The 24557-nt window shown below is 41.0% G+C and overlaps 4 protein-coding genes across 5 annotated transcripts in view; 1 reads left to right on the top strand and 3 right to left on the bottom strand.

Moving 5' to 3' along the window:
* Nucleotides 1–4715, top strand: part of LOC102310008 (phytanoyl-CoA hydroxylase-interacting protein) — a 6842-nt gene extending 2127 nt beyond the window's left edge. The window contains exons 2-5 of the mRNA XM_005922707.2: nt 201–377; nt 2597–2771; nt 2997–3114; nt 3203–4715. Of these exons, the coding sequence (XP_005922769.1) occupies nt 210–377; nt 2597–2771; nt 2997–3114; nt 3203–3746 (1005 nt within the window). The 5' untranslated portion in view covers nt 201–209 and the 3' untranslated portion in view covers nt 3747–4715. The remainder of the gene's footprint in view (nt 1–200; nt 378–2596; nt 2772–2996; nt 3115–3202) is intronic.
* Nucleotides 4716–4816: 101 nt separating this feature from the next.
* On the bottom strand, nt 4817–6364 carry zgc:77112 (Protein phosphatase 1 regulatory subunit 3C-B-like). Of its 2 annotated transcripts, XM_005922709.3 has the most exons (3): nt 6294–6364; nt 6083–6154; nt 4817–5862 (listed from the first exon to the last, which is right to left on the bottom strand). In XM_005922709.3, exons 1-3 carry the CDS (start codon nt 6362–6364, stop codon nt 4992–4994), a joined length of 1014 nt encoding a protein of 337 aa, XP_005922771.1. In that variant the 3' UTR covers nt 4817–4991. The 2 variants fall into 2 exon arrangements, with proteins under 2 accessions (XP_005922771.1, XP_005922770.1); XM_005922708.3 differs by having other exon boundaries at nt 6083–6303.
* Nucleotides 6365–6577: 213 nt separating this feature from the next.
* gins4 (GINS complex subunit 4 (Sld5 homolog)) lies at nt 6578–11623 on the bottom strand. Its single transcript, XM_005922710.1, has 8 exons — nt 11355–11623; nt 11174–11260; nt 9374–9487; nt 9185–9282; nt 9001–9089; nt 8787–8877; nt 8545–8649; nt 6578–8209 (listed from the first exon to the last, which is right to left on the bottom strand). The coding sequence occupies exons 1-7, from the start codon at nt 11451–11453 to the stop codon at nt 8553–8555; spliced, it is 675 nt and encodes a 224-aa protein (XP_005922772.1). The 5' UTR covers nt 11454–11623; the 3' UTR covers nt 6578–8209; nt 8545–8552.
* Nucleotides 11624–14873: 3250 nt separating this feature from the next.
* On the bottom strand, nt 14874–22049 carry arid5a (AT rich interactive domain 5A (MRF1-like)). The gene is made up of 7 exons (XM_005922711.3): nt 21967–22049; nt 20697–20767; nt 18354–18522; nt 18197–18249; nt 17071–17168; nt 16818–16977; nt 14874–16728 (listed from the first exon to the last, which is right to left on the bottom strand). Exons 1-7 carry the CDS (start codon nt 21968–21970, stop codon nt 15544–15546), a joined length of 1740 nt encoding a protein of 579 aa, XP_005922773.1. The 5' UTR covers nt 21971–22049; the 3' UTR covers nt 14874–15543.
* Between the last annotated feature and the right edge of the window lie 2508 nt (nt 22050–24557).

A 24557-nucleotide genomic window follows, 5' to 3' on the forward strand; every position in this document is an offset into this window, starting at 1 on the left:
TGAAGACAGAGCTTGGACACAGATCTCTAAATGAAAGGTTAATTTCATCCAGCTGAGGTGTTTTGTTTTGAACTGTTGTACAGTGGCACGGTTTAATCTCTTAGCAGATATCCCCCACCCCCACCCCTATCTGCAGCACCAGTATTACATCCCCTTATTACAATCTAACTCAGTGCTTTTATCTCTAATTCTAATGGCAGATTACAGACATGGATGCTCCCCTTTCGACCCCCTGTAATATCCAGATTTGTGAGGTGACCTGCGACTCCTTCCGGATCATGTGGGATATGACCCCCGAGGACACGGCCAGAGCCACACACTTCTTCATCGACTTAAGCCGCAAGGCCAACAGGGACCCCAACCGCTTCAAACACAGGGTCTGATCATTCTGTAATTCCAGCATGACCTCACATACCTTTCCCCCACCTTCTCCCCGAAGGCAGCCTGCTCCGTATTGGTGTCATCTAGACTCATGCTCCAGATTCACACCGGTCACAGTGCTCGTTTTCATCATCCGTTTACTGTGCGTCATTTCCTAATTAACAGCGGGCAGCACGAACGAGGCAGGAAATCATTCGATTTTCATCGAAGTCTGCTTTGCTGAGCAGATGACTGCCTTACACGTTGTTACTCGGAACACAGAAAACTGTGGTTGTGCCCTTTCAGTCACTTCCAATACAAGCGAAAAGGAAAATGTGTGCAGTCAACAGCTTCGGGCCAGTGACTCACTTGCACATTGTTTCTTTTATTATATATTTTTTTGAAAGTGGACAAAACCTGACAAATTCAGCTGCAGCATGGAGACGTATTTCCATGTTAATTCCTTCCCGTGTGCATGGTTAAATTCATTAATTTAAAGGATTTCATGAAACGCAGATATAATGTGACAACAAATCTTTTTTTAGTTTTATCTTTAATGTTGGTCAGAGTCTATTAATCTTGAGCATAGGGAAGAGATGTGTAGCTACCAGCTACTTTCCATCTGCTCTCTCTGGGTCATATTAGATATATAAGACATATCCTCATTTGCTCTGAGCCATGATAGCAGCTCAGACCCACAGAACGGCGGGAACTCCTGTTGAACTTAGTTCCACTTTAAGTTAATCTAAACATTATTCCAGCTATGCAGACTTTTCAGTGTGAGCAAGATAGATTGCTGACTTGGATGAATTTTAGAAATACTCATGCAGTGTGCAGTTCCACAGAAGCTGGTGAACTCCTTTGTGGTTACCAGAACCTCTATGTTACTCATACAGCCCGGTCTGATTTTCATTCAGCACTGACGTCCCAATTAAAGACAAACATAACATGATTCAACACAACAGCAGTTCATATCTGTACCTGAAGTGCTGAGTCACATCTTACAGTGCAAGGCGGAAAAAGTTGTGAACTCTTCACTTCATGAACTTGTTTTATCTCCTTTACCAGCGAAAACTTCATCGCTCATTTCCTGTAGCTGCTTGTGAGGCCTTTGTAGACTCTGAGATTTCATGATTGTGCATCTTCTATTCAGGTCACAGTCACATCTCAAGTGGGCTAAAGTCATGATTTGGCCATTGTGAAACCTGCAGCTTTTCTGTGGTTCATTAACTTGCTGTTGATCATCATCTTGTTAAGTCCGCTCTCATATTGACTTCGGTCCTGAAATTCAAATGTAAATTTTCATGGTCCGCTTTCAAATTAATATTTTTTCCCTCAGTGTCTGCAAGCTGACAGGCACTGTGGTAACAAAGCAGCCCCAAATGATGATGAACTTCTACCAGCACTTCCAGCACGTTTGATCCCAGATGGCTTTTAGAGAAGTCATTATCACATAGGGTCACTTCTGTGCCCCCGCCAGCACTATGAGCTATTACTCAGACATTAAAAATAAACTGTGGGATAATTAAACTTAAACTTAATGATGAAACCCTACTAACTCCAAAGACTTCAACAGCTATGCATTCCCTCTTGCCTGGTCCACACATCCAAAGCCACCACAAGCCTTATTCTCTATTTATACATTTCAAAACGTATTTTTTCCTTCCAATCATTTTTTAAATTTTCTTCCCTTTTTTTCTCGTGTTCTTTTTAATAGTTATACTGATGGCATGCCTGTAGCCTGAAATAATGATAATGAAAAGAAACAGTTGCTATCTCCGCAGATGCAAAATGTCGACTGTAATTATGGCATATTATTGCAGCACGTATTCACAAACTAAAAAGTGCTTTTGTGAAATCAAGGCAGGGGTAGTACTGAGCGAGCTCTTCTTAGATGGAGGATATGATTTCTCTCTGATACACGAAGAGGCACAAACAAACTTGCATCAGAGATGTTGCTATGGATATATGGACCTCTGAGCCCGTAGTAATTAGCTGTGCTGCTTAGAGGCCTTGGTCAAAACGAAGCTGCTGTTTTGATTAGATGTATCCTAGTTACAGCAGCTGGGGCTTAAAAATGGAATCTCACACTAATAAAGGCAAAGTTTATGGAAGGAAATGCTTGACTAACAATTGCATCTGCATCGGCTTTGAAATGTAAATGATGCATGCGGCAGACCGTTAAAGGCTTGCATCCTGTACCCTGGTGTCACCTGCTTCCTGCTTCATCCTGCAGGACGTGCCGACCAAGCTGGTGGCCAAAGCCGTGCCTCTCCCCATGGCAGTGAGGGGACACTGGTTCCTCAGCCCGCGGACAGAATACTGTGTTGCTGTTCAAACTGCTGTCCGACAGCCAGATGGTGATTACTTGGTCTCAGAGTGGAGCCAGGTGGTGGAGTTTTGCACTGGGGGTAAGACATGCACTCATGTGTTGTGACTAAAATAACAGTGATTATGCATGCAGTCAAACATCAGAGATCTGACCAAAGTGATACAAAAAAGGAACAAAAAAGTGCAGCACACAAAAATGGCAAGACAACAACCCACAATTCTGTCTCAGCACCAGATAGTCATTAACATTTGAAAGTAGTGTAGACTTCAAGTAGTTTCACAGCTTCAAAACTTAAACTTTGCAGACTACGCAATGGAGCACCTACAGCAGCTTCTCGACAAGGCCAAGGGCTCAGCGGGGAGGCTGCTGAAATTCTCTGTCTTTTATCGCAACCAGCACCCAGACTACTTTGATTATGTCAGGTAGGCACTTCACTTTTTCTCTTTATTATACATTCCCATATGAACGGAATGCAATAACTCATTTTCCTTTTTTAATGTATGGAATTAGAAAGGAGTGTGGAGGTCTGATGCGTCCAGCCCTCAAAGACACCAGTGGGAGTCACGGCTCACCCATCAGCGGCAAACTGCATGGAGTCTTCTTCAGCTGCAACACAGAGTTTGATACAGGGCTCCCTCCCAAAGACTCCCCGTACGGACCCCTGCGGTTTCAGATCCCGGCTGGACACCTGCTGAACCCCAACATCTGCCTGTATTTTGCAGACTTCTACTGCATGTACACGGCCTACCACTATGTGGTGCTGGTGCTTGCCCCTGTTGGCTCAGAGGGAGATGCCTTCTGCCGCACCCGCCTCCCTATGCTGGACTTGGCTTCCAACCCCTTTTTGACTTACACTGCCTCTCAGAGACCCGGGGAGGAGCCCTTGTACTGCCACGCCAGCGACGTCATCCTCGAGGTGCTGTTCACCGAGCCGGTTCACTTGGATCAGGGCGGCGTGGAGCAGATCAGCGGGCACCAGCTTATGAGTCTGACCACCGCCAATGCCAAGAAAGACCCGAGCTGCAAAGTGTGCAACATCAGCGTGGGACGCTGAGGGAAGCGCTGGCGCAGAACTTGAAGTGTGCAAGTCTGCAGCCAAGACAGACGCTGTGATGCAAAAAGATGGTTGAGCCCATCATGTGTAGGTCAGAACACTGTGGAAAGAGTCACCTCTCAGGGTGCACTCGTGCTGCTTTCCCTCCTCCCTCCTGCCTGGACCAGATAGTGTATTTAAACTAGAAGACTTATAAAAGTGTGTATAGCATTACTCCATCCTAATCACAGCTGGAAATACAATGAACATGCATCCATGACAAAAAAAATGCACTGAAAACACAGCAGGCTTAAGAAGACTGTTTTTTCTGGCATCATCATGGTGATGTCTTTTTTTGTTTTTGCCCATTTTCCCTTTGATGTGTTTTTTTCACAACTGACATTTTGACTTGTTGCAGTAGGGAAAATCAGGCAAAGTAATAGTCAAGGTGAGGTTTTTCTAACATGGACACTTGCTCACTTTCACAGCTTACTCAGCCATCATCAGTCCTCCTGCTCTTTCTCTGCTGTGACAAGTCAAAGCTGGTGTGATGGCATGTAAACTGGGTTTTTTTTTCCCTTTGGAGATTATTTCAGCTTATTGTGATCACCTCTCAAACAACATACACTGGCCATGTGTCTCCTACAAAATGAAGTCTAATCACTTATACTACACTGAAACATGAACGTTAGTTTCCAGCATCCTCACTGAATACTTTCCTGCTTCACTTTAAATGTAAGGTTATGACTAAGAAATTGTCATACTGCAGAACAGTAGGATACTTTGTAACAGTAAAAGCCATTAGGAGGAGGTTCAGTTGTTGAACATAAGAGAAAGGTAATGAGGAAGCTCTCAAAGCTCCCTGCAGTTGCTCTTTGGCAGCTGTGCTAAGATTAGCGGCTTCTGCTATTGGCCTCCTGTTTGTCCCTGCCCAGTAATCTCTGACCTATATGGGAATCCCAGAAATGCCTAAAGTGAAAGGGATCCCCTCCCTGTCGCACAACAATAATTCATCCTGTGGTGACGGGCCAAAATGCAGGACACAGTGTGTGATGCTTAACGTGAAAGGAACTGACACCAAAACTGATCTGTTTTAAAGACATTTTTAAAATATAGAACTGTTACTAAGCAGTATAAACATGATCAAAAATAAAAGAAGTAACATTTCACAAAAAAACACAAAAATGTACACTAAACCTTCACCCAGGACTGATACAGTATACACGAAGGTGGAAAAAAAACAGGATCACTTCTAGGTTTAGTGAGTCATGACCTTTCACTTAGATTCTTCCCATGGCACAGATGTGAGTTCACGCTCACTGTAATGCTGTAATTCTGTCCATCGTTATTGTCCCAAAAAGGCTCGCTGTGCCCTCCTGGCAAATAACTTAAACAGAACTCAATCTTCCTTTTGGCATCTAGCACTTTAGGAATGGTAATGTCAAATTCAAAGATGTCCGTCTGAGGTCCTCCGAAGCGTTTCTGCAGGTACGTGCAGGGCACGTCTCTGTAGCTCTGCCACGAGTCAAAGGTGATGCGCACACGCACATCCTTCTGGTAGCTGACATTCCCAACTCTCACGGTACCCCGGAGGGCCTTCTCGCTGATACTGCAGTTCTCCAAGATGACCATGCTCTCTGCCAGCTTGGCACGAAAGGCCTGGAAATTTGCAGATGGCTGCGGGAAGCCCAGTTTGAGCTGTGTTCCTGGGCAGCAGGTGCTGACTGTGCAGCTGTAGCCATCCTCTGTCATGCTGCCCAAAGACTGCAGTGATGGCAGCAGGTCGAGGTCAGACTGCTCTTCTTTGTCGGAAAACACTCGCACGGCTGTTAGAGACAATCCCCGCGAGTCGGCAAAAACAACACGTTTGCTCTTGATTGGGAACAACACAACATCATCGCCGTCGTCCAAGTCATCGAGGAAAGGTGAGGAAGGATGGGGCGGAAAGACTTGGCTCAAGATGTCAGAGGATAAGTGCTCTGAAGCTGGAGGACGGATGCAGGATCGCTGGGGTTTCAGGATGGGAACCCAGACATGAGGACACAGTTGTTTACGCTGGTTTAAGCACAGCCTGACAGCAATCTCCAGCAGTCCGGCTGTCCGAGCCATCGACCCAAAGCCAACCACTGGCAGGACACTAACAAGAAACACACGGGGACCTCAGTACTGACTGGAAATGTGAATATATCTTTGTATATATCGCAGTTGTGTCATTACATGTTTATGCAGGGCTTTTAAGGAAGGCATCACAACGTGAAAGGGATCTGATAAAAAATATTATGGTAATTTTAATTTAACCCCTAAAGAAGTTGTGCAAGCTAATCTGCACAGTTTGTGTGTGTGTTGTGTCTGCTTACGATGTACTGGACATCTCCATGCTGGAATTCCTATGCTGAGTGATGGGAATATTGTTCTCAATGTTTGGAGTTCTGGAAAAAAGAAAAAAATCTGTCACAATTACAAGAAAATCTGTATTTAAAAAAGAAAAAAAAGTTGCACACAAAGATTGGTGTGTGACAACATGCAACAATCTTTGTGTGTAATTCTGACATTTAAAAATGTACTTACAATCTCCCATGAGTAGCGTGTTGCAGTTGTGTTGTCAGTTGTTCCCCACAGGAGAATCTGGCACAACACATTTATATCACCTCAGTTTAGATGTCATATTGTAAACTCCACCCTCTTCGCTGTCCTGACCAATCAGCTTGTGACTATTTTTCTCTTTATGTCTCCCTGTGGTACTGCATTTCAGTAAGTTTTATGTTTTCATAGGTTGCCATTACTTTGCATAAATAAATAATTTAATTATGGGAAAGAAACATATGAACACACCTAAATGTTAACCATGTGAAGTTAAATATTTGTATCGTCACCTTGCACATTCATTGTCCAGTGTTGACGATCTGCGTTACGTACATAAAAGTCTTCTTTGTGTAATTCCACTCTGCATTATGGAAACTATCCAGGTTATCCTGCCCTTTATTCTCACACCTGTTAGTGGACACAGATCCCACAGAGGCCTGGGCATGGCTCCAAACCTTTGCTATCTAGCGCCTGCTCTAAAGGAATCACTGCCCCACAGTCCATCAGCATGTGCAAACCTGAGGAGGGCCGGATTACAAACAACTCTCAGCAGGCTGGTCACTTAGCCGAAGAAGCTATACAGGAATCAGTCCATGTGCGTATGCGAGTAGATCAAGTTCCATACATATCCACACATGGAAGACCTATCTTTACTGAGACTGTTGCCACCAAACTACAGGACATTTTTATGACTTTACAATTAGTGTGAAATGATAAAAACTGTTACAAATGTCAAGATTTTACAAAGCCTAAAAAAATGGTGTAGTGTTTAATAAATGCAATTTTTTTCACAATCATTTTATTTTTTTCTCCAACTCACATTTCAAACTATCTTCGATGCCTGAGGGAATATTTACTTTATTTTCCAACATTTTAATAGGAATAATAACAGGCCCGTTCCCCTCACTGTATGCTATCAGACATCTAAATCAACTTGATTTGTTCCTGGTTTTACCAGGTCAAGGCCCACACTATATGACAGCAGTGTGATAATCAGAACATCAAGTAACATTTCTTCTCCAGGTCTTCTATGAATGCAGTTTAAGAGTTAGCAAGAGAGAGTAATCAAGACGACTGTCTAAGCCCACTCTTTCAATCCCTTATTAGTTCTAATTACTGGTGAATTTATGTGAAGGCAAACAATAAGCACTGATTGCTCCCGCTGAAACACTTACATAACAATGTTCTCATAACATCTTTTAGGTTAAAGTTTAAAGCAAAGTCAAAAAGGAAACTTTCAACATGTGAAAAAGAGTAATGTCACAATGTACAACAGCTACGTGAGCATTAACAGGATAATCAATGACATTAAAGCATGTTAATTCAAGTGTGAATGTCCTTAAATCACAGCAAACAAACCCTGATCTTGCAAAGAGGCATGCACATGTAGCATGAGCACCGGATGGAAGGCATTATGATGCCAAGTGAACTGATGAAATTTCACCGTCGGGTCATCTGATGCATCCGGTTATGGAGCAGCTGAGAAATCATCCAATAACATGAATCATTTGGATGAAGCAACATGAAGAGTAATGAATAAACAGATTAGACAGAGCTGTCTTTATCAGTCACACGCACACCAACGTACTACACAACAAAGCATATGTCATGGCATGATTAAAAAGATCCAAAAATACAAACTCAGCGCTGCAAAAACCTAGTTTAGTAAACAGGGTTCATCCACAGCTTTTAGTTTCCGCTGGCAGTGACCTCGATTGTGTCCCCCCGCCCCCACAGAATTAAATTCTGGTCCCATGGTGCTACAAACATCTCTATATTTACATCCCAAAAGTCAGTCCTTATTCTGGATGAAAGATGAAGATGAAGGGCATGCTTCCTGATGTGATCTCTGTGCAGTCTTTATTTCAGGAATGTCTCCTGGATCCAAAGTAACAAGCAACCTGCAACATATAAAAGACCACTATTAATTGCCCTTGACTGTTAACAGTAGTTTAGTTTAGAGATGGCAACTAAAATTTGTTGTAAACACATCATGGTGCTTTAAAATTTCAATGCTGTTTTTTTATTATCTGTTGCCAAGAGACAATGAACACTCAAGAAGGGAAAAAAGGGAAAGAGAAAAAAGTAAGCACTAAAAATAAATCCAGATGTCACCGCAAAGCCATGGCTTATGTAAGAGCTGCAGAAATGAATTATTAGATGCCTGTAGAAGAGGGTGTGAGGGCAGTATTGAGTTAATGACAAAATGCCTCAGTCAAGGCTCACTGGTACTGACCTTTGCATTCATATCAACTGCACAGCTCCACTTGACACAAGTGGAGCTATAGTTCGATAACGCATTAGGTGTTGAGAGCCCTCTTCGAGATCCACGACATACTCTCTGATAGAAGAGACACAGTGGAGATTTTATCAGTTTAGTATCTATACAGAAAAAGGTTAGCGAATGCAAGAAGGCAACACTGTCACCTACTGGATGCCTAAATAATAGCACATCCAGAGAAATATTGGCAAACAAACCTCTGATCCTCCGTTTCAGGCTCTACCAGGATGTTTTCCTGTCTCTCTTTCACTCGCAGAAACACAAAGGAGTCCAGGCAGGGCTCAGGCACTAACATTAGGATACACAGTGGTGAATCCAGTGCAATGGTCAGTAAAAATGTCACAGCAAATGTCACCATCTGTCTGCATGGGCTAATAGTATCACCATTTTAGACACAGAACGACACCTTACCTGCTTTGAGCATATCCATAGTCTGTACATTGGCTGGCATGCGCTTCAGTGCTACAGCCTTCAGGTAGCTTTCTGTGTTGGCATAATACCTGCAAGCCAGATGTGTTGGCATGTGATTTAAAAAAAATTCCCAAGTGTTGCAAGAACCACAGCGAGTTAAACGACTTTATTCCAGTACACTCACTCTTTGGCAAAAGCAAACTCCTCAGGCGACAGCAGAGATGGCTCGCCCTCACCCCGAGACTTCTCTCTCTCCAAGACATGTGGGAAATACTTTTCAATCTAGACATGAACAGCACAAAAGGTCAGGCAGATGTCACCAACTGCCACCGAGTGAGCGAAAACTCAGTTTTGTGGCGCCGACCCAACCGACCTTCTGCAGACGAGAGCGCAGGTAGCTGCTGAGAACGTAGCGGATCCTGTCTATTTCCATGCGATGGATGCTGGCCTTTGCATCGCCTTTCTTCACCCGCTGCAAGTTGGACTCCTGTTGGTGACAAAACTGTCAGAAATTAAAGGGTCCTTTTATTCAGGGCTACTCAGAATGACCAGAAAAGCAACAGCCCTGGGATATGTTTGAATATCACAGTTTTAATACCATCCTAATCATCTGAAATGAATGACTCTCCACATCTGGATGTATAGTAATGTAATCAAGGTCCTACTGACAGGCAGCAGCTTTAGTTAGTAGTTTGTCACAGAGCAAACCACATTGCCCTGAATTGTTTGAGATTTTATTTTGAAACCACCACATTACACATTTGACATTACCATCAAAGTCTTGATATCAATTGCAGGGCTTCCTATAGATCAATTTATCCATACTAATGAAACTAAATAGTAAGAAAACCAGCAATGAAGTGCTGATCTGTCAGGCGACAGAAGAAATTAAAACATTTTTGTAATAATTCAAGTAAACGAACAAAAAGAAGAAATCTCAGATATTCCTGAATTCAACTTCTATATTTTGAACATTTGATGTTTTTTGACCCACTGAAGAGGAAATTACTTTCTTTAAACTCACACTGAAAAATAAATTAATTTGTGTGTATAAAGTGGCATTTTGAGCTCTAGTGAATTGTAATGGGTCTTTTTCTACAATCTTTTGCTTTTTATGGGTTAAAAAAAAAAAAAAAATTCACAGTTTAGAAGAGGTGGAATGCACCTATTTTTGTTTGTTAAGCCACTTAACATTGACCTATGAATCATCCGAGCACGAAAAGGCACCGAATTCGAAGGAAAAGCCAGTAACGCGTCTGCAAAAACAACAGACAACTTAACAAAGAAGCTATTTTAACGTGCTACTTTAGGCACTTTGCTATTAGGAGCCTGTAGCAAAAAACACATTCTTTCTTTTCACTCCTTTAGTTGAATCTATTAAAAATGCCAAAGAAAAAAAACATTTTACAGGTATGAAATTATATTTCTACACCAACAAGATGATTCTCACTGAGCTACTAACCACTGAGAATCAGCTTGGTATATCTCAGCATGTGTGCCATTAAATAAAATTGTGCAAACTAGACAAGTTTTTTTTCCAAACAAGTCATTTTTAAGCATGGCAATGATCCCTAACACACCGCCAATGCAGTAATAACATACCTGGATGGGGAAAAAAAAAAAAAACCCAAACATAAAAAACAAAAACAAAAAAACCCCACACAGCGGAACACTATCAGTCATGGATTGGCCTCGACATTATTGAAGCAGTGTGGGATCATCTTGACAGAGAACAGAACAAAAGGCAGCCGACATCAAAGAGCTTTTAATGTCCTTTAAGAAGTCTGGAGAACAATTCCTAAAGATTACTTAAAGAAATTACAAGAAAGCTTGCCCAAGAGAGTTCAGGCTGTGTATAACATAAAGGTGGTCATACGGAATATGGACTTTCAAGCTCATTAGACTTGTACCAACTTTGCTTTTGCCTTACATTCTGCATGTCAATTTCACTACATCATAGCAAAACAAAAAAAAGAGAGAGGTGGCTCGAGACTTTTGCACAGTACTGAATATAGTTTTCCCTCTGCTGCATTTGAATCAGTCATGCACATTGTCATAGGTTGCAGTCCTTCGCGTTTCAGTTGCTGTTTTGCAATTCAGAAACTCAACTATAACCATGCATGCCACTGAACATTAGAAACCCACAGCAGGAGGTATTCCCCGGGTAGTTTACCATATGAGTCAGCTGCTCCATCACACACTCCACCACCTCTGATTTGTTCTCCAGCAACTCCGGTGAGAACTTCTCATTTAGCCAAGCCTGTGGGCGACACACACGGACACAACAGTGAAGACGGTGCTGAATATCTAATAGAGGTGAAGAGTCTGCACGTCAGGGGAATAATCTGGCCTACTTCTTCCAGTTTAGCGATCAGCTCGGCCGGGGTCATAACATCCTCCTGGGTGTCATCCTGGTTGAAGTCGCTGCCGTCGTCAGACAAAGCGTCCGACATGGTTTTCAGTAAAAATACAAAGTTTCACCAAAACGCAGAATATCTGTTGAATTAAAAATAAATTAATAATAAAAATAGAGCAATTAAAACTGAATAATATGAGAAAAAATGTACTAATGCGAATACTACTGTCACAGCAGCCACAAGTTAGCGGAAAAACTCGTTGTTTATTCGCGCCACTGGGATTCTTCTCGCGAGATTTACATTGTGCTCGTTTCCCCGAGTTTAGCTTGTCAGGCAAGCCTTCTCGTAGGCTTAGTATAGTTTTTATTAATAATTGGACGGAGCATTCAATAAAAGACAGTAAATTCGTTTCTAGACATTCAGGAAGAATATTGATCGGGGATGTTGAGGATTTTCTGCTACAGGAGCGCAAACTTTAAAAGTTCAATGAGCCCGGTTTTTCCTGAAATGCATCACTGAGGGAATCTTCTCTAAATAACACGTGCTGTGAATACAAGCAATACACTCAAAATATTGCATGTTGCTGAAGATTGTTGTAAGTAATGCTAGAGTGGTAGAAAGTGGTGGGAGAAGCATTTCTATTGTGTTTTCACGGATCGTAATTAGTAGTTATGATTTGTGCTTATATTGCGAGAGATATCTTTATATATATATTTATTATATATTTTATATATTTACAGATAATTACTGCTAATACTATCAAATATATAACACAAGCATTACTTATGATCTAGAAAAACCCTCATAGAAATGCTTCCCATACCACTAATAGACATAATATAATAGACACTATATAAAAGACAGTGACAGCACAGGGTACTGCATATTCACTCAAGAAATACCAAAAGATTGTGATTATTACAAACACACAAAGACATAACTGATGCCGTAGAAGTCAATTTGATTTCCTAAATCAGCATGTCATTGAATTTGATAAAATTTAATTGCCAAAACAACAGTTGCCAGTAAACAGTAAAGGTGCTTTGTGTTGTAAAGTAAAGACTCTAAAACCAATAAAAATAAACTCCAACAATCAGATTAATCATTATGAGGAAGCGGCTCCCTTTTAATGGGAAGAAACCCCTGGCAGAACCAGGCTCAGGGAGGCTGTGCCATGAGTGGTCGTGGATGAGTGGGGAGGGAGGAAGCAAAAACGACACTCTGTGGAAAAGAGCCGGAGATTAAAAATAACTAATGATTAAATACAAAGCAGCATATGAACACACAGAGTGTGAATAGAGTTGAATTAAGAAGAAATGCTCATTGCATCATGGGAAGCCCCCCAGCAGCTTGGGCCTATTGAAGTTTTAACTAAGGGAGGGTTCAGTGTCACCTGATCCAGCCCTAACTATATGCTTTATCAAAGGTTTTAAAGCTAATCTTAAAAGTAGAGATGGTTTCTGTCTCACAAATCCAAACTGGGAGCTAGATCTACATGTTATCTGGGCTCTTAGCCTGCAGTTTCATTAGTGTGAATTCAGAGATCATCTGCTTCGCTCGTTGCAGCTATTTCAGACAACCTTACTGCAGTATCTCATTTGTCCTATTTGCTCCTTCTCATCACTCCTCATTGCACTTGCTTCATAGTTCTTTCATATTTTTTGCCTGCACTGCGGCCACCATAGTGATGTTCAGTGTTGCACGCTATCAGCATCCTCTGAACTTATCTGGACTACATCAGACCTGCAAGGTTGCAGCTCTCACCACATGCCTCAGACAGCTGCAGTTTCCTTAATGCACATCAGCAAACACAAATAACAGAAAGACTATATTGAGAAGAATTTGTCACTGCTCACTGACAAAAATACTTATGAGGCTCTGAATCGAGACACAGGTAGTGGTTACAGGAAAAGGGTCATAGAATGTGTCAAACACTTAGATTAAGACAATGCTGCTGACCAGACCTCATACCACAGGCTACACCCAGGGGAAACTACACCAAGTCTGTATGGTTTACTGAAGATACAAAAACAGGGTGTACCTTTAAGACCAATTGTCTGCATGATCAACTCAGAGTTTCTGGCTTTGATCCTCAACCCGTTGATAGGCAGCTCTAAACGCTACATCCAGAACACTTTGAATTTTGTTGAGAAGCTTAGAGATGTCATAATGGAGGCAGATGAAACAATGATCTCACATGATGTTACGTTTCTCTTCACTTGTGTTCCAGTCACTGAAGCAGTGAAGGTAGTTCATAAGAGATTACAGGATGACCCCAACCTCAGCAGCAGGACCACTCTCAGCACCGACCAAGTGTGTTTGTTTGTGGAACTGTGTGTCTTCATTCCACCTATTTCAAATACAAGTGTCAGTACTACAGGCAGAAACATGGGTGTGCCATAGGTTCCCCAGTTTCACCCACTGTGGCCAACTTGTACATGGAAGAAGTGGAAAACGGGGCTCTGTTATCCTACCCTGGAACACCCCCAAGTCATTGGTTCAGGTATGTGGATGACACCTGGTTGAAAATCAAACCTCAGGACGTACCACAATTCACTGATCAGATTAACTTAGTGGAGAAACACATCAAGTTCACCATGGAGGTTATGAAAAATGACTGCCTTCTTAGACTGTGAGATTTCCATTAGTAAGACATTTAAAAGTTGATGGGTAACGTAAAATATTGTGATCCTGTTTCTCTTTATTCTTTGATCCTTTATTATTCTACTTGCTCCGTTTCTTTGCCGCTTAACTCCTCCCTCAGTTTTCAACTGATTTTCACCATTCGAACTTTAAACTGTTCTGCTCCTTCTGCAGATGTGTGCTATATCTTTTGGTGCTCATAACTGCTATACTTTTTGAAATATTAAACTTTTTGTGCCATTTTTTGGCCCATTAAAATGAATGGACCACACTACAATTTTTCTGCCAATTTATTACATATCTGCAATGTTTTTATGATTTCAGCAAATTTTCTAATATCCGTTTCAGCATTTTCATGTCTTTTCAGCAAAAAAGTTTTTTCACCTGTTTTGAGCACAACTTTTCAGCAGAATTTTCAGTTTCTTCATCTATTTTCAGCAGAAAGTTCAAAAAGTTCACCTCTTTTCAGCAGAATTTTCAGCTTTTCACCTCTTATAAACACAAATCTCAGCCTCTTCTGCTCAGTGAGATGAGCAGCTGCTTTGAGAGCAGTTTTTGCTTTTTTACTTCTTTTCAGCTGAAACTTCTGCTTTTTCAGCTGTTTTCAGCAGATTCCACTACACGGCATTCACACTGCATTTTCTCAGGAAATGCAACTTTTTCTAATTAAGGTTTGACTGCCATCACCCACTGGAGCACAAACTGTGTGTCATCAGGACGCTACGAAAAACAGCGAACAGCATCGCCGAAGATACAGCGGGCAGGAAAGCAGAAGAACATCATATCAAGAAGGCGGAGGAGAGAGCGTAGTGCTAAAGCTTTCATCTTTCACAATCTTACAGTGCTGTGATTGAACTGAACAAAAAGAACAAATATGTTTTCATGTTTTCTCTTTATTTGTTGGCTCGTTTAGTCTTTCGTTTAAATACATTTGAATAACATGAGAACAATATAGATATTTTTTTTCATATCAAACACTGACCAACATTCATTCAAAATAATAATAATCTTCAGACATAACTACAGTACATCAGGGAACATTAGACAGTTTTTTTGTTTCCAAAAACAAAATACTGAAACTGTGCAATTGACGATAACCTTAATATCGCATTCATTTTGACCTGAATTTAACATAAAATTAATTTTAATAATCATAGCAACATATCATTAAAATTTACTAGATAAAATCTAAAGAAATTAAAACTGAAAATAACTGACCTTAATCTGTTTTTCCAAAATTTATATTAGACAGATTACATTATTTGATCCTAGTGTAGCAGCTAAAGAAATATTGCATATTGTAATTTTTTTTTAAGTAGTGCACCTTTCAGGTGCACTTGGACAGCAAGTCTTCAACATGATTCACTGGCTCCTATAAATATTTGCAGCTATCACTACTCGGTGTTAATCCCCAGGATCCATACAGTCACTCAGCAGGAATAACTTGAAAATATTTAATGTTTAAAACATGTCAGGAGGCCTCAACAATACTCAACTGGGCAACAACCCACTGTCTTGTTTTGTGATTATCATTGTGATTTTCTCACAACTTTTGAGGGTAAATGGAATTGATGGCAGGAATGGCATATGCAGTTTGGGGATTTAACAGAGGAATGGGGTAGGGGTAGGAGTAAAAAGCAGACCCAATGAAAGCAGAGGGAGGTGGACCCATTGGTACATTGCGATACATTAGCTGAGAGGGAGGTAGTCTCATTCTGCTGGGGATAAATGAAGGGGGCAGGGGAGGTTGGAGCCTGGAGTCTCTGGCTGTTTTCTCGTAGCCTGACAGGACACACGGCAACGGCATGCTGGCGGCGGAATAGGACAGGCTCTGCTGAGCGGGAGAAACTTTCTGTTGCATTGTCCTGGATTTCTCTCTCTTCTCTGTCTGACAGGGCCACAGAGACATCCTCTTTGCACAAGTCAGAGAGTCGTCCTGCTGAAGCAACCTGCCCGTTTGGCCTTTGGTACTTGGCCGAACTGGAGTGGGTCGTAGAACATTGCCAGATTTTGGAATAACTCTGGTGAAGCTAGAGGTAGATGTTGGAGAAAAGCCAGGTTTCACAGAGTATGTGGTGGGTAGCTGGAAAGGATAAAGGTAATGTTTGCTTGCTCCTTTGTAGGACTTCCAGTCTTTAACTTGGTTTTTAATCGAGTCAGAGACGATTTGAGAAACATCCTTATTCTGTCCTTTAGGTTCTTTGTGTGTCTTACTAACAGTCTTGCTATCGTCACTGCGGCCCGATGGATTTTTGACAGAAGCGTTTTGGGACATTTCTGAGCTTGATGCAGTTTTATCTTCACCTCCTGCTGGACCTTCCTCTGATGAAACAGAGTAAGGGGAGGGGCTGCGGGAAGAGGAGGAGGATAAAGGGAGTGGGGAGCCATCAGAGGAGTTGCAGTTTCTGCTGGAAGAAGCCCTGGCTGGAGACTGGGAACAGTGGATGACGGAGGGCCTTTCTTTATCCTCGCTCTGAGAACTGGGCGGCAAATTGAGGCTAGCCTGAGCCATTCGCTTTTTTTTCTCCAGAGGAGAGATGACCTCTCCGGCTGCAGTCGATAACTGAGCAATCCACGAGTTGGATGCAGGGAGAAGGTAAACAGAAGGGCAGACATTATTGGTGGCTCTGTTTGGCTCAGTGTGGTGTCTGTCAGCCCAGAGAGCAGAGTGAGGATGAATTACTGCTTCACTTTGACAGGAAGATTCTGGACTTCTCTGGGTGAGTAACTGAAAGACATAGAGGAGGAGGGATTTTAGAACACAATATAAACAAGCACTTCTCTTTTAGGTGTTTTGTCAGAGTTATAATTTGTTACCTCTGAATCAATGTCTCTATCTGAATGAGTTCTTTTCCTCTTCCCTTCTGCCTTAGTCATCTTGCTATCCAAATTTCTTTTGTATGGCTTTCGTGGTTTGCTTGGAGGCAGGGGTTTGTCTTCCTCTCCTTTTATATGCCTCTCAAAGGGAAGCACCAGCCTGTCACATAAGCAGCACAGTTTAAATTGAGTCTCAGCTGATCTTATAGTGTTTGAACCAAAAAAGGTTCTTGAGAAACAGAGTCATCCTCACCTCTCATAATGTCTGCGAGTGCAAGTAGCTGCACTGGTGCTACCGGGGCTTCCTCCCAGCTCATCGTAGACTTTCTTCCAAAGGCGTCGTGCTGTCACCTGTTGACAAAAATGAACATGTACAACAGTTAAAAATCATTACACTATTTAAACAGTTCCCACTAGGATGGCAGTATCTGGTATCCTAATCTTATGCTGTTTCTATCATGAAACCATAGACTGTATATAAGAGATGGATGTAACCACCTACTGGTCCATTCAAACCACAAATCCTCAATTTTGTATTTATTTATTTTTGGAGACAAAATTAAAATCAGAATTGGGCAAGAGGATTGACAGTTAACGACATGCTTGCAGGTATGGGTGCACTGCCACTTGTTAGTGCACAGGCAATTCATTTTCCCAAGGGGGTACATTAGAAACTGAGAAACAAGGAAATTCACCAATAAGGTGGAGTCAGTTCTGCTCGATATTAATTCTTTGAAAGGGCAGGCTAAAAATAGGACTCCGGTGAGGGTGTGGCCCTCCACGGAAGTCCCAGTTTATCATGGAGCCCCTTGGAAAAGTTAATTGTCCACCCCTGTATTAGTTCTGTGTAACATACCAAGGCAGCAACAGTGTGATTAAAAGGTCCAAGTCAGAGACTTGACCGGGACTAACACCTAGCAGACTGTGCTTGTGTGAATTAATTTATTCATTTTTGTACCTCAGGTGCTTGGACCCTAATATATTTACTTATAGATCTATTTGTAAAAATGTTTTTGAGGAAGGGCAGTGGTTGCTTACCCTTTAAATGCCATGTCTGCTGGTTTTCGGTATTGAAATTGCACTTTCAATTTTAAACCTGTGCTAACGTAGGTGGCTCATATTGGTGTATTTACAACCTGGGACAAAGCAACGGTGGTCAACACGAGCCTCGATCTAGTTCCATTTCATTATGAGTTTCACTCTCACAACTTATGCCACAGTGTCAACATCAAAGAAAACAGAGCATGGGGAGCGATGTGTTGACAGCGCCGCTGTCTGCATCTCTAGCACCTAAACCTACAGCTCATTTCCACTTAAAAGCCCGCCAGCAGTGAAGCCTTTTTTTTGCATCTGTTACATAAGCTAAATAAAGTACTTACTGAATCATAGCCTCCAAGTTTATCAACAGCTTTGTAGATCTTCCAGAGATTAACTGAGAGTGGGGGGGAGACACACACACACATGAATAATCTACTTCTTTTTCTAATTCCATTTTACTAATGTGTTTATATAAAAGCAATAATAGAGTAAACTCACTTTGTTTAAAGCCCAGGTGAGGAATCCTTTCAATGGGTGTACCTTTCTCCTTCATAAAAGAGTGCAAACTTGAGACAAATGCCTTCTCCTCCATCTGCACCACACTGGCCCTTCCTTCATCTTCACATTCAGTTGTAGAGTCGTGAATCTCAATAACAGCAGGAGAAGCCTACAGTAAGAGGAAACAGATGCATGAAAGGACTACATTAGTATGCTTTGTAAATGTGTCACAGTCCACTGTTTTACAGCTGAAGGTACTGTGAGAGAAATGGGAAAAACGACATGCAGAGTTGTCTCATGAGACACAAATGTTGAAATGAAACGTCAAAATCAGAGAGTAGGGTTTTACCGCTACTTTCAATAGATAACCGCTATACATCCTGTCTGGAGAGAACGCAGCAGACTTGTGGGGTTTTTGGTCTGGAGCTGTCAGTCACTGGTACAAATGTCACTCAGTAAAATGAGCTTGAGCCAAGAAGAGAAGAGTCGTTGCAAGCGCTGTATGTGAGAGTCAGTAGGTGAATAAATATGTTGTTTTGCAAGAGCTCCAAAAATCGCATACGTTTCTGCAAAAGTAGTGTCAGTGACACTAACGAGGAATTTAAGATACCAAGAAATTTGGCGTCAAGTTCACATTACTCAGAAGTCCAGCAGAGGAAATTCACAATGTCACTATTTGTGGTTTGCAAGAAAACAGAAATGAAACAGAAAAGGCATGCAGAATTAAAATCGTCGCTTCAAAAGATTTCAAAAAGCTGAGACTCAAGGAGAGAAACTGTTGCTTAATTTTAGCTCAGATGATATTTCTATTGTTGAAGTAAAAAAAAGAAGAAGAAGAAGAACAAAAAAAAAGGGCAGCTAAAAACGAACCCTTGGGTGTGATAGTCTTCCGTTGTTCACAGCCACCGTGTCGCTCACGCTGTGTAAACACTGGTTCATACATCACAAACGCTGATATAGTCACTTCTCGTTGTGAAAACAAAGAGTTTGGAATTTACAGCATCTATTTAAATGTGAGATCTCACATCACAGCTGCATTTGATCAATTTCGGTAGATTGGATGTCAAGGGATACCGCAGTGGACGCTGTCAATATTTTACTTTGAATCACCACATATAGAAGCTGCTATTTCTGTGGCACTCATTGTACAACAAAACAGCTAGAGGCGGTTTCATATTGAATCAAGTTCCTCTATGTGGTTCCTGGTTCCGAGAAGTAAACCCCTAGAGTGAGTAATAGTGAAGGTGCAGGCCTCTAACCAAGATAGCCCAACTGAGTCACAGTTCAGTGGCTTTACACTCCTGTTCCCAGCCAGCAGCAAACAGCTCTGACTTTCCACTGTTTTCTAAAGGTTTTCTCATAGGCAATATTTTCTGCACCACCTAAAAGAGCACCCCGGGCGACCTGCTTTTCTCGCCACATTTGTACAAATCAGGGGATTTTGATTGAATATGCGGCAGAATGTGCGCGCGCAATGATATTCGTCTAAAAATGTGAGAAAGTGGTGATTGGAATCTTGCACAGAATTCAGCTCGTCTGTTTTCAGTCATTGTATTTTAGATCTGATTCACAAAACTTTCAGGTTTACGCATCAATGATCGCCTACAGGAAATGTCTTCACTGTAAGCCACATAATGAAGCCCCTGCGCTGAAGATCGCACTCAAGACCAGAGAACAAATATCATCGTGAAACTTTCGGTTGATTTTCACAGATGAATTTTCTTTTCTTTGTCTTTTTTCTGTCTTTTTTCTTTTTTTTTTTTTTTTTTGGAAAACTGTGTGGGTGATGTTGATGTCAATGTGTTGATACACAATTCTCACAATGATTGTCAGCGGCGTTCTGGATTGATGCTATCGTCAGGCCAGAAGTCACCACATTAACCACCATGCTTTCAACTAACATCAGCTTTGGAAATTTCATGAGCTAATTTGTGTTTCTCATATTGTTCCTCTCATTTCACTTACCAGAACAGCGGCTGTGAGTGGCAGTGCTCCCGCAGTTTCTTTATGTGCAACGAAATATTGTGGCGTGTGAGGTGTGTGTGTGTGCGCCTTTTCGAGGCCTCTCAGAAAACAAAGCAGAATCACTTATTCCTCCTTACTCATTTCATAATCGACCATAGAGATGAAACGACTGTACGCACATAATCAGCACTTCAAAAAATCGCCACTCAAATCCACTGAAAAGGGGAAATGAAAACACAACACATAACTCATTCTGAGTAGTCATGTCTGTAGTCACTGATTAACTGTAACTGATGGAAATTGCCCAGACGGCTGCCAGAAGACCAACTGTCATTTTTTTTTTTTTGTCATTTTATCAGCAGTGACAGAGTTTAGTACCTGCTTTGCGGTCCCCTTCTCTTCGTCACTGGCTGCCGTTTGTTGTGACGTTTCATTCTGGTCCTCTTGAGCTTCAAAGAGACAGAGACGGTAAACTCAACAAAAATCGAGTCATTTGGGTACGTGAATTTACCCGAGCCACCTAGGATTTTTTTTTTTTTTTAATTCAAGACATATCTTGGGTAGAAGTGCGCAATCTGATCAAAATTTAAAAGCATCCCTCATAAATAATATTAAAGGTGATTTTCATCACTGTTCTTGTAATTTGGTCAACAGTTATAATGTTTGATAAGTTCAGGGGCAAAAAAAGAAAAACAGTAATCTGTAGAACATATTGTCAACTGGGTGTGATATAAAACCACAGGTTGCAAAACCACTTCCTGCTCATGAACACAACCACTTGTACGCTGCACTGTATGATATTGTGACACAAGAACTACAGTATTTTGGCAAGATAATCTCAAGCAAGATGAGAATCCACTGAGGCACTTTCATTCATTTGCCTGCCCTGCATTAACGTGAACGTTAGTGGTTTGTGATATTTCGCCTGGCAACAGTTTAACTTTTACTTTAGTGCTTCCACGTTCAGGACTGCAAACTATAGGAATTTATGAATGTAGCTGGAAATAATATGAATGTTAAAAAAGCCAAACAAACAAGAAGAAAATACCAAGGCTGGGAACGAAATGCAATTCTGAGAATGACATGTCATTCTTCACAAACTGTCAGCTCAATACCATGAAGCCCTCCACCCACAGTGATATCATTTGTGTGCAAAACCAATATGCTTCTCTTTTGAGATCATTTATTTCCTGTGCTGCGGCTTGAACCTTTAATTCTGCTTTCAGTAGCCCTGAACTTCTCCATTTTGAGTGTTGGAGAAATATTTTTGACATATTGTTTTTAAAACACGTTCCATTGCCTCTCAGAGGTTACTTAGCTTCACATAAAACACGCGCTTGTGTTGGTGTTCGAAGCAGATATCGATCGGAGTCACATTATTGTGACAGATTAACTGCGGCACTTTAAAAGCCGGCGAGAACTCCTGTGACACTTTGTGACGTTTTGGGTCTAACAGTCGCTTCTGTAACAGATGAATGTCATGAACATGAATTTACTTTTGCAAAAATCTTCAAAGTGTCTTCATAAAAAACTTCAGAAGAACTAAAATCATCCCTAAAATGATGTGTTTAACTCGTTTCTATACGTTCATAAAGCAACACATGTAAACAGCATCTACTTTTGAGTACAAAATCAAGATCGTTCTTACCCATTTCCAGATGTTGCCTTCTAGTCTCCGGCTTAACTGTGACAGTAATTCATGCAGCACTCACGTCAACTTGACACCACAAAATAGGAAGGTGTCTCCACAGGACAGTTTCATTGGTTGACTGATGTAACACCGCAAATGAGTCTGGGAAACTGAGTCCTTTTTTTCTTCTTCCATCAGCTGTGTTTGAATAGTCAGCTTAAAACTTTATTAAAATCTGCATTTGGGTATCTTACAGTCTGACAGCTGTAGCTCACAGTGTGCTGTTTCTCATCTGTTTTTTTCCTGAGGACATGCTATTGTCTATACTTGTGGTGTCATCAGCACATGAAACACATATTTCTGATTTTGTACAGATTACTACAAGTGATTCTATTGAAGATTTCTTATACAGCTTTCATTTTAAACAAACATACCGACTCACAAATACCTCCAGTCACATATAAGTTCAAATATAGTTTAAATGGGGACGTAACATTTCCTGAACATGTACACTAATGACTATGCTCAGGTAAACATAGGAAGCTATCACTTATTAACATCAGTGCTTAAGTAGGTAAAAAATATTTCTTTAAAGCAGACGGTGTCAAACATAGGGCCCCGGGACCAGATTCGGCCTGCCGAACACTCCAATCTGGCCCAATGGAAAATGTGAGGGAGGGCATATATTTGAAGTAGCTGTAAGTTCCTGCTGATAAGGGCCTCCCCCATGACCACTCATAGTGCACTAAAATAACTAGATAAACATTTAAATGACTAACAAGTTCCTGTTTTTTCCTTCCATACTATAGAAATATCTATTTTTTTAGAACAAAGATACAAAAATACATTTTCTGTGAATAAAAAACCTTACAAACTTTCTTTTATAATTACTGATCATTCTGGACAATGTGCTACCAGAACCTTTCCCGTAATTTTACACTTTTATTTCTTACTATTTAAGCCCAAAGAGTCATGCTAAAAGGTTTCCTACATTCCCTGCAGCAGCATTTCATTGCACTTCTTATTTCATTCAGTGTGTAGTTAAATTAGACTGTTAGAAAAGCCAGTTTCAATGGTCTGGCCTGCTTAAGATTAAAGTGGGCTGTACGTGGCCAACAATGTAAACTGAATCACAGAGGAATGCTTGTTTACTTCATGAGCAATGGAAGATATGGGGACTATTTTTCACATAGAGGTCTTATACTCTGACCACATGATGTGCGTTCTGACTCGTAAGATTTGAAGGTTTCTATAATAAAGCTAATAGGATCTTTATGCATATATATATACATATATCTATAAAGACTTTTATATGTAAGCTATTGCATCTTTTGTTCGTTGCGTACTGTCCCTTAAAAAAGGTCACACCTGGCACATTTACTTCAATCAAGCTGCTGAACCACAGACTGTGTATCTTTGTGTGTAATCAATGCTTGCCCTTTAAATAACGGTGAGGCTAGGCTAACTGTGCAGTCAAGTTTCTTATTATTTTAAAAGGTCAGCTTTATCTGCTTGTTGCATGTACTGAATACAGGTTTTCAAATTTGCCAGCCTTACAGCAGATGTAAGGTGAATCATCGTTACACCCGTAAGGCTGTCCAGCGTTAAAAAATCCCTGTCACGCATCAAGTGAGCAGCACACTTATTCACATGTGTGACGGAGGAAACATAGGGCCAAACAAAGTATAGGTAACATAAAACACAGCAAAGATAGGAGTCATCCAAAATCCATGCAGGCTACAGGAGTGTTATTATGCAAGTGGGAGTGTCTGTTTTATTGACATCATTCGAGTATATTCAGAATGTTCATTTGTCAGTGCATCATGTCTAAAAGGTTAAACTTTCCACTGTTACTAGAGTGGGATGTATGCAAACCTGAAATGGCATTTTAAAATTGCACCATTTGGGTGAAGGTGTTTTAGACTGGATTCACTCATGTATGCGCCTTTGACTCATAGCAACTTATAGAAATTAAAGACATACTCTAAGTAGTAACATGTAGGTAAATGAAAGCTTTGAAATTTCCTGGCAGCTGCAAGGATTTAAGCCCGTAGGTTGTATTTTAAGGAAGTGTGAATGTTCTACTTCTTTAAAACGGTTTCTACTGACCATTGCAGAAAGATATCACGTTTAAAAATAAAATGCCAGGATATGGCAGAAACAGAATTTTCCACTAGAGATGAGTGCCCCCCCCCCCAAAAAAGAGAAAAAAAAGTGCGTGAAAGAAAAACGGTCATCTGTCTCCTTATTACCAGTTATGAGTCAGAGTCTTGAGATTTCCTGCAACTCAGGATGCACTGGAGTGACTTTTCAACACAAGTTGTTTTTCTTATTTGAGTAATATATATATTTTGGTGCTCTTAATTTTTTTCACCTGAATCTCATTTTAAAAGTGTATTTTCCCCTTAATTTTCCTTTTGCTATGTCACACACAGCAAACCTATATAGATCTCGTGATAAAGCACCCGAGTCAAGAGATGCTGCACTTGACGTGATCCACATTTCCTCCGCATGTTTTTGATCTGTTTGAAAGGGGGATGCCCTATTCCTCCATCTGTTGCGGATAGAGTGTGACATTTCAAAATGATTAACACTTCAAATGTCAAAAT

The sequence above is a fragment of the Haplochromis burtoni genome, unplaced genomic scaffold, assembly GCF_018398535.1.
Source record: "Haplochromis burtoni strain Fernald_Lab_line unplaced genomic scaffold, NCSU_Asbu1 Contig_62, whole genome shotgun sequence".
Taxonomy (NCBI): Eukaryota; Metazoa; Chordata; class Actinopteri; order Cichliformes; family Cichlidae; genus Haplochromis; species Haplochromis burtoni.

Coding starts and splice junctions, on each gene's coding strand:
- arid5a (XM_005922711.3), bottom strand. Junction 18,250..18,353: donor TCACCTGGGCTTTAAACAAA/GTGAGTTTACTC, acceptor CCCCACTCTCAG/TTAATCTCTGGAAGATCTAC. Junction 16,978..17,070: donor ACTCGCAGACATTATGAGAG/GTGAGGATGACT, acceptor CTTATGTGACAG/GCTGGTGCTTCCCTTTGAGA.
- gins4 (XM_005922710.1), bottom strand. CDS start 11,453: ATGTCGGACGCTTTGTCTGACGACGGCAGCGACTTCAACCAGGATGAC. Junction 9,488..11,173: donor TGGAGCAGCTGACTCATATG/GTAAACTACCCG, acceptor TGTCACCAACAG/GAGTCCAACTTGCAGCGGGT. Junction 8,650..8,786: donor CCTGAAACGGAGGATCAGAG/GTTTGTTTGCCA, acceptor CTCTTCTATCAG/AGAGTATGTCGTGGATCTCG.
- zgc:77112 (XM_005922708.3), bottom strand. CDS start 6,303: ATGGGAGATTGTAAGTACATTTTTAAATGTCAGAATTACACACAAAGA. Junction 5,863..6,082: donor ATGGAGATGTCCAGTACATC/GTAAGCAGACAC, acceptor GTTTCTTGTTAG/TGTCCTGCCAGTGGTTGGCT.